The sequence below is a fragment of the Capsicum annuum genome, chromosome 4 (genome assembly GCF_002878395.1).
Source record: "Capsicum annuum cultivar UCD-10X-F1 chromosome 4, UCD10Xv1.1, whole genome shotgun sequence".
Classification (NCBI taxonomy): Eukaryota; Viridiplantae; Streptophyta; class Magnoliopsida; order Solanales; family Solanaceae; genus Capsicum; species Capsicum annuum.
Window position 1 is genome coordinate 157,511,311 of NC_061114.1, and position 9,472 is coordinate 157,520,782.

The 9,472-nt window shown below is 35.2% G+C and overlaps 1 protein-coding gene and 1 pseudogene across 1 annotated transcript; one reads left to right on the forward strand and one right to left on the reverse strand.

The window, feature by feature from the left end:
- LOC107868925 overlaps positions 1-5,279 on the forward strand; it is a 35,155-nt pseudogene extending 29,876 nt beyond the window's left edge.
- A 2,186-nt stretch (positions 5,280-7,465) lies between these two features.
- LOC107868924 (COBRA-like protein 4) lies at positions 7,466-9,096 on the reverse strand. The gene is made up of 4 exons (XM_047411616.1): positions 9,063-9,096; positions 8,662-8,809; positions 8,299-8,576; positions 7,466-8,042 (listed from the first exon to the last, which is right to left on the reverse strand). The coding sequence occupies exons 1-4, from the start codon at positions 9,094-9,096 to the stop codon at positions 7,759-7,761; spliced, it is 744 nt and encodes a 247-aa protein (XP_047267572.1). The 3' UTR covers positions 7,466-7,758.
- Positions 9,097-9,472: the final 376 nt, after the last annotated feature.

The following is a 9,472-nucleotide window of genomic DNA, read 5'->3' on the forward strand; positions in this document are numbered from 1 at the left end:
GATATCTGTGTCTGTATACTGCATAAAATACTGAATAATATAGAAACATGCACTAAAAGGCCATAAGGTTCAATACTGAACATAACATGGATAAGATAATATCTGTGGGGTAATACAATACCCAAAACAAAACTGTAAACCCTAAAGTCTGAAACACAATAGTCTGCATCTAGTCGAAAAGCCTCTACTGTCTAAATAATCTGAATAAGGAGTTTATGGGATATGTTCCCAACTAACTCCAACTAATAACTAATCAATGAAATAGTGGAGAAATAATCATGTTCTCGAAGGATGAGGAGTCACTTCTATTATGACTGCTGAGACTAAAATCTACTCTTGATCTGAAACTCGTGTCTCTGAACCTATGGTGTAACATAAAAAGAAAGCACCATCGTGAAAATATGTTAGTACAATGAAATATACCGATTATACATATGAGGTAGGCTAATCCAAGGGTTAACATGTATGAATAATGCTAGCTGACTATCTAACATGAATGCAAGAATGCATACATAACTATAACTGATATTGTGATATCGTGATTACTGAATCTAAATACTAATGACATAACATACTAATAATTGATAGCATAGATAGTTATATCTAAATATAATTGATAACATGGGTGACTGTATCTGACTGTCCTAAATCTGATGAAACTATCTGAGTTCCTTACTATATCTGAGTCGACTGTATCTGACAGTCTTGAATTTGAAAAACTATTTGAGTTCTTTTACTGAGACTGGTACTAAAACTGTGGGAGGTAGTATTTAACTGATATGCCTCTAATATGGCATTATGGCTGAGTTGGGGCCCAATCTGTAACCCCAATTAAAAGGATGTCAATACCGCACCATGGTAAGAACAAACTGTGGGCGACCCTTATCTGAGAGTGTCCACGAAACAGAATGGTGAGGCCTTTATCTGACAGAGCTAATCCATCTATCAACCCTCATCAGACAGTGTTGATGTCTTAATCTATGTTGGCTACATAGTTCTGGAATGCAAGGATGACTTCTAAGGGTCACAACCTTATATGATAGTATGTGTCCCTATCCTTGGGTTCACTCGGTGCTAATTCCTACTCCCATCTGAATAGACACTGAACAAGATTTACTGAACTGAACATGAGTTGAGTTACTAAGTTCTGTTGACTGATGGAATACTACTGATATCTGACAACTGACTGAGTCATGAGATCATGGAAATTTTTCCTGAGTTATAAGACTATCTGAATTCTAAGGATTCATGGCTTGACTGAGAGTATAATGAAAATATGACATGGCTCTAGGTACACAGCTAATGTTTCGGGTAAAAGTACCCCCAGGACTGGATGGAAGGAAACTGACAAAGCATAACTTACTTGAATACATAATAATCATCATAATACATTTACTGAAGTATTTCATCAAACATGTGATAGTCATAAGCTTGTACGTATATGGATATTTCATGATATTATGCTAATTAGACACTTTCCCTTCATCTAGGAATTCAACCAAACATATAGTAGGCATAGAATGTGTAAACAACATCATACAACAATTAACTGTCGTGATTCAATTCCAATTTAATCATTCAAGGGTTTAGTCCTAGGGTTTCATGAATCTATATCGATACAAATCAACCCATATAGAATTTAACACTCATTCATGGAATACAATTTAATTACTTATTATCAATATGAACAAAAGCATCCCAATCAAGAAATTCATAAGAAAATCCATAACTTGGATTTAGAAAAAGGATTTTTGGGCTTCATGGATGAAAGGAGTCCATGAATGAACACTATGCATACCTTAGTTCGTGATTTTGTGAAGATTGATGGTGAAACCTTGTTAAATTTAAATCCCCAATTGAAACCCTATTTTGTTCTTGAGAGAAAATTGAGAGAAAATATTATATTTTGGGTGAAGAATAGCTAAATCACGTGTTATTGGGTTTAAATAGGGGTAGAAAATTGACCCTTTTAACCCTGGACGCGTCATTTAATTTCAGCAAAATTTTCCAAAACTGGGCCCCTGGTGCGATGCGGCATTATCACGCCGTGTCACTAGAAATTGACAATTGGTAAATTAAGGGATGGCGCGACGCCAAGCCATCACGTTGCCCCTTTTTTTGTGACCTAAAACTTTTACACGACGTGGGTGAAATCGCGCTGAGACACTGGAAAAAGGAAAATTCTAAATTTGAGTGCTAGCGCGACGCGCCATAATCACGGAAACCTACTAAAAATTTCCAAATTCCATTTCCTCTTGTGGCGCAGTCCGCCACTGACTAATATGGCACTGCTTTACGATAAAAACTTGAAATAGTCATAACTTCTTACCCAGTTATCGGATTTAAGCGAATCATATATCGATGGAAATCTTATTGAATTTTTTACATGAAAAAAATTAAAAAAACTTTAAAATTACTCATGTAATAATTATCATTCACTTTAGAAGCTAATACTAGGCATTCTTGGGATGAAATTTGCTAAAAGTCTTCGGGGTATTACAAGATTAGATCAAAGTTTCACAACAACGAAGTGAAGATGACTAAAATTTTGAAAAAAAAAAAGGATGAAGAAAACTCCTTCTCAAAAGGATCAAAAAATTAAAAAATGGTACAAGACAAAAAGGAAATTTAAAAAAATTGAAGACGATGTTGACAAATCTTATGCTGATGAATCTGAAGAAGAAAGTGAGGATGAGGTATTTTTTTGTTTGTAAATGTATTTTTGGTCTGTTAAGGATTGTGTTCAAGTATTTAATATGTATTTTATGTTATGATGATATTTAGGGATTATAGAAAGCTGATTTGTGAAGATGATAGTATAATTGTGAAAATATGTTGTTGAATTAACTACTCATGAATAGTATTTGGCTATATGTATTTTTAGTATAGTTGATATGTATTTTTTAGTATTGGTTGCAGTTTTGATATGATCAAAATACATATTCATGTTATATGTATTTTTTGACTACTTTAATATTTTTTTATAGTTTAACTACTCATGAATAGTATATTGGGTCTATGTATTTTTAGCATAATTGATTTGTATTTTTCAATTTTGGTTTTAGTCAATAGACTGTTATGATATGATCAAAATACATATGCATTTTAATCATATAAAATACATATGCATGTTATATGTTTTTTTTGTCTGCTTGAATTTTTTCTACAGATTAAGAAGTGGTAGTTTTACTTTGTATAGGTGATGCGGGACGAAATATTCATTGTCAGAAAACTTTCAAGATTTGCACCAATATTTTTAACCCGAAAAGGGCTCATATATTTTTAACCCCAAAAGCTCCATTTTTAAACATGTCAAACAGCAGTGATATATGAACAATATATATGAAGAACGAAGATCATGTACAAGAAGAAGGAGAATCAAGAATATTTTGAAGAAAATCAAGCCAAAGAGGAGAAATTTGTTAGGATTTTTGCGCTAATTTTCTTACTATATTTAAGTTTTACTTTTACTTAGAAGAAAAATAAAAGTTACCATAATTAGTTTTACTTTTCTTGAAAAAAAAATAATTTTTTTCCATATTTGACTAACCTCTTTCTTAGAGGAGAGGTTTTGGAACTCTATAAATACAAGACCCCCTTATCTTACCACAACACAATAACATCCACGACGTAGTCTTTTAAGAGTTTCATTTAGGGGGAGATTTTCTCTCTCATTAATTTTATGCTTTTTAATATTATTTTTAATATTAGGTTTTATATGTAGATCAATTGGTCAAATCACATAATAATATTATGTTTTTAGTATCTTTTTCTTTGTCATCTAAGTTATTGTCTTTATGATTTACAACTATCAACTTCCGCATGACGTCCTCTTGATTTCGAACCCAACAACCTGATGGGAAGTCAGACTACGGAGCAAGGTAATTGCTCAAAATTCAGAGATATTCCTCATTTCTGTACGAAGGATCAAACAGTTATCATGTTACAACTCTATAGTGATTTTTGCAGTTTTCTTTCCATTTTAATCAATTGTAATTAGGAATTAAATAGTCACATGACAAGCACATGACAGAGGGAGTTAGTTAAAGCTGTTAGAGCTGTTAGATGAAAGTTATAACTAACTTTCGGAAATTCTCCAATATAAAGCAACAACTGCATTCTCAATTGCAAGCAACTTTTGTGGATTAAGAAATATGAGTAAACTTCTCTTCTCTCTTCTTTTTAAAATCTAGGGTTCTTGTAACTCTTAGGAAAGCTGTTCAAGGGCAATTCAAGTAACTCTTGCTCTTTAGGCAATCTCACTTCAGCAAAGCTTTACTTGATATTAAAGGAACCTACCATATCAACTTGTTGCCTGAAACTCCTCGCAACCAGCAGATTGCAATGGCTGCGAGGGAGGAGTTGTCAAATCATGGGTCCAGGTTCTGCTAGAACAACCAACAAAACAGTTAGAGTGCCTCAGAACTTCTCCTTAAAGGCACCAGGGCCTAGATATACTTGTGAACCTGTTAAAGCTGTTAAACCAACTAAATTTGCTACTCCAGCTGGGAGACGAGTGAGACAGGCTATCAGTAAGTTACCTGGTTCAACAACATGCATTATTTTGTTTTCGTATGGTTAATAGTCATGTGAACGTAAATGTGTCAAGTTATCACTATGTTCGTCAAGTAAATCAGATTATACAGAGAACTGCATTTGTCAGGCTGGTTTTTTACTAGCAGTATTTTATTTAGTTTCCCCAACCTGTTAACCATTTATGAACTTCAATATCATTCTCATTAAGTTGGACGGAGTTGTAGTTTCATAAAGGCTAACTTCTAACTCTCAGTACTGTTAATGACAGTGACTTGGAATGTCATATGCACATACTTACAGTTCCTGGTCAGAAAAACCCTACATGTTGCGTCTCCCTATCATCGTTCTACAACGACACATTTGTACCCTGTCCTACATGTTCTTGTGGCTACAAAAATAATGGCACTAAGGCGGGAAGTTGTGTGGAGTATGTCCTAGAAAGTATAATCTTCAATTTGTTTAGTCACGCCTTAATTTGTTTGAATTCTTTTGTAATTTACCATCACGGTACTCCTTTGGTCCAGTTCACAGATCCTATGTGCCCAGTTGGAATTCCTTGGCATGTGAAGCTCAACTACAAGGATTATTGGAGGGTTATGATCACTATCACAAACTTCAATTACCATATGACTTACACACAACGGTACTATGTTGTCCAAAATCCCAATCTTGGTAACATCAGTCAGCTTTTTGACATCAATTACAAGTCACTGTCCTTATGGAGAGACAAGTTGTCTATCTAATTATAAATGAGTATATTGTTTCATTTGTGTTACCTAGAAAACAGCTACTATTTAGACATCAGATAGATTTCCACAGTCATCAGTATCCCCTACTTTAATCTAGAACCAGAGTTACTGAACGATAGCTTGAGGTGCACTTAAGCCTTGATGCTAGCCGCGAAATAATCTGAGCATTTTGCCTCGCTTCAGTAGCATGCATTGTCCCAAAGAGACAGCACTAAGCAATAAATATTTAACTTAGTTTTAAATTTGTTAACTTCCTTTGTCCATAGAGCCCGAGGCCTTATTTGTATTTTGCACTTAAGTTCCCAATAGATATCTGCATTATTTTGCCATTCTTTTGATTGGAATATTACCCTATTGGGTAAGCTTCCTTATATATGACAAATATCCTTACCTTTTCACAGATGACACTGTAATGGTATAAAAGGGCAGCTCGGTGTACTAAAGCTACCGCTATGCGCGGTGTCCGAGGAAGGACCCCACCACAAGGGGTGTTAAATTCTTCATGATCTGCTCATGCGAGTTGCAACCTGGTCCTTCAGGACATGTCCATTTCAAACTTCTAATCCAAAAAGATGCATGAAATTTCACTTTAGATAAGGGATGGGCTTTTCCAGAGGCGAACCCAGGATTTGAAGTGTGCGGGTGCACCTTTATCATAACATAAGCGTTGAGAATCTTCCAATGACGACTGAGGGATAGTGTCGTGTCTAATTGACTGATTAGTAAAGGCTTAAGCAATAAAGAAAATACAAATATATAGGCCAAATATGGGTTTTAGGGTAATATATAAACCTTAACTCCTTATACATAGATTAGTGTAGTAGCCCAATGGTTAAAGATGGATTGTGTAAGTAAAGAGGTTCCAGGTTTGATAACTTGGCCGTGGGATTTGATCCCAGGTTACATCTGCGGGAAACAACTTTGAGAACCAACGCGCCCAAAGTACGATTGTGTTCTTTGCGGTGCACATAATTTATATAACAGTTTCTTAAGGTATATACATATACGTATACATAACTTTTTCCGAACTTACCGGGTGCACGTGCACCCCCACCCTAACACGTGGGTATGCCCCTGGGCTTTTCCTCATCGAGTTTACTTTAATGGTGATAACTACGACATGCCACCTCCTGAGACATATCCACAATTTTCATATGATGTTTCTGTCATGCTGCTTCCTAATGCTGGTGCACATTTTTCCGAATGTTGTTTCCAAATGGAAGGTCTCTTTGCTTAAATTAAAAGCGACACTTATATCCTCTATGGCATTCTTCTTTGCATATACATAGAAGTCTATCACTAAGTGCCTATCAGTAGATGTCTCCTAGCTGTTGTATCACATATTTTTTCGTACATGATAACATCATAAATTTCTCAAGCTCATAGTATTCCAAGAGTTATTTGAAAATTAAGATCATTTAAGATTAGATAGAGCTTCAAATTCTTATTTCCTTGTAGCCCCTTCATACATTGTAAAAAGATTCTTCGCGCGTGGTGCTGAATGCTACTTGAGCTAATTTTGTTTCTGTTCTATATGGTGCAACTCAAAGCGAATTCAGGATTTGCAATTTATGGGTTTCTACAACAACTTCTAGCTAATAAATAATAATAACTGTATCATAGTTGAACAATTTTGGATATTTAGTAAATTCTTAATACTAAATGCAACTATGCAAGGTAAGGTTTCATCCAATATCACCCTGGTGGTCCGGCCCTCCCTGGACCCTCTGTGCACCGGGATGCCCTTTAGTAAATATCTTAATAAAAATACAAGGTTTCGGAAAAACCTACTATGTTTACGTGAGTGCTTTAAGGCTAGATTCTCCTCTGATGCATCTCCATCATTTGTTCCTTTAGTACTTAGACAGCTATATGAATTCATCTTATTGTCTTTCACTTATCAAGATTCTATGAACATTTAATTTAGGGTAAGTTACATGTTTGGCCAGTATTTGCTAGTCAAATATACAAAAATTATATACTATGTATAAAACATGTATACTTGTATTAGTATAAAGGACAGCCCGGTGCACTAAAGCTACCGCTATGCGCAGTGTCCGGGGAAGGGTCCCACCACAAGGGTGTATCGTACGCAGCCTTACCTTGCATTTCTGCCGGAGGCTGTTTCCAAGGCTTGAACCCGTGACCTCCTGGTCACATGGCAGCAACTTTACCAGTTACTCCAAGGCTCCCCTTCAAAAAAAAAATACATTTAGTGGCTATATTTTAATGGGAAAAATAAAAATCCTTTTGATTCAAGAAATTTATAGCATTCGGAGACCGTTAAAATGACATGAACAACATTGTTAATATACCCAATTGCTTGACATGAACCAGCATGCTCAAATTCCCTAGATTGCAGTAATACAAGGTGCATGACTATCAAAGAATTTTCAAGTACCTAAGTTACCAATACATCTGAAATGTTTGCCTGGTTTCAAAATCTTTAGTTAGTCACACACAAGAGAAATGATCAAAACAGAACAAGTAAAATCGAAAGCATAGAACAAAACAATATCGAAAAAACCACCAGATTCTGGTGGGCAAAGTTGGGTAAGAATGGATAAGTATCTGGTGGTGGTAGCATGCATTCGTCGCCATTGAAATATACTTTTCGAGGAAATGCCCATCCTTGTTTAAGGGTAAAAGTATCCTTATCTTTCTGGAGAAGCACTTCTGATTGAACATTTCCAGCTGGCCCTGCTTCCATAAGTAAGTCATTGTAGAACCTCATACCGTAGAACATTCCGGTGTCATCTGCAGCATGTGAAGTTTTATTAAGGTCTTTTCCATATCATGCTTCTTTTTGCATACAAGATCAATTTCACTGATTTTTCACGTGCTATAATAGTAGTGTCAGATGATTATATATTTGTCACATTAAAGTAACTGACCTTTACCCAATATAATACTTTAATGTGACTTGTTTTGTGACGTTACTGTTATAGTGGGTAGCCACACATAAAATTAGCTCTTATATCCATGCAGTATGCCAGGGAGTTTACAGACTTACTTATCGATTGATATGGAAGGAGAGGCTTGTAATCAAAGCTAAAAACTTGAGTTACATTGTTAAGATTTGGATGCTGAGCAACAAGAGTCCACTGTGTGTAATTGACCCTGTAATTGAAGTTGGTAACTGTAATCTTGACTCTCCAATACTCCTTGTAGTTGATCTTCACATGCCAATGGATTCTAACAGGGCACATATGTTGTGTGCACTGTAGTAATGGCGCATTGTCTTTCCTTGGTGTGTTTATCCCCACCACACTGAGTAGTTTGGAATCTCTCCTGTGTGCGTGTGAGGGGAGAATCAGTAATCTTAACTTTATACAACGACTATACAAATAACTTTTATCTTATTGGATAGACTTACTTGATGCATTTGTGTGTGTTCTCACAGCCGCATGCACAAGAAGGACAAGTAGTAATGGTTTCATTATAGAACGTTGAGAGGGAGACGCAGCATCTTGGGTGTTTTGGGGCTATAAACTGAGAGTATGTGCATGTTACATTCCATTTCACTGCACAAAATGCAGAGTATTCATAATTGATTACAAGAAATGATCATAACATAATTTCCAATAATTCATGATTATCTTGAAGCTGAAGCACCCTTTTGAATGATAATGGTTTAGTAATGTAATTAAAACTTTTCTGATTCACTAATATATGTGTTTAATATGATACAAGATATTTTCTGCCCATCAAGAGAATCATTTTCCACTTGAGATGGAAAATTATTTTTCTCCTAGCAAACACCGGAAATTGACTTACTCATGGAAAACATATTCATGGGAACTGATTGCATCTACCACACAAAATACACCGTGGAGTATGAAAGCACCCGAAAGTAGAATATGAAAAGGCAGAACCAAGTCTATTTGATGAACTAAAACTTACTCAGTGCCTGAGTTTTAGAGATGTTAGAATATATTAGAAAAACTAGAGAAAATCAAGAAAATCTAAATAATGAAATTAATTATAGAAACCGAATTAGAAAAATAATGGAAAACCTAAAAGAAAAATTAATATGGATAGAAAAAACCTTAGAAAACTTAGAAAAAAATACATGTGATTGGTTTCACCTTAGGATGGCATAGTTCTTTGGGATCTTTCTCCTTTTCCGCTTTGTTAATAAACTTCTTAACATATTATTCTTCGAATAATTCTATTATAAAGTAACT

Coding starts and splice junctions, on each gene's coding strand:
- LOC107868924 (XM_047411616.1), bottom strand. CDS start 9,096: ATGCAATCAGTTCCCATGAATATGTTTTCCATGA. Junction 8,577..8,661: donor AACACACACAAATGCATCAA/GTAAGTCTATCC, acceptor ACACGCACACAG/GAGAGATTCCAAACTACTCA. Junction 8,043..8,298: donor CCTTCCATATCAATCGATAA/GTAAGTCTGTAA, acceptor CACATGCTGCAG/ATGACACCGGAATGTTCTAC.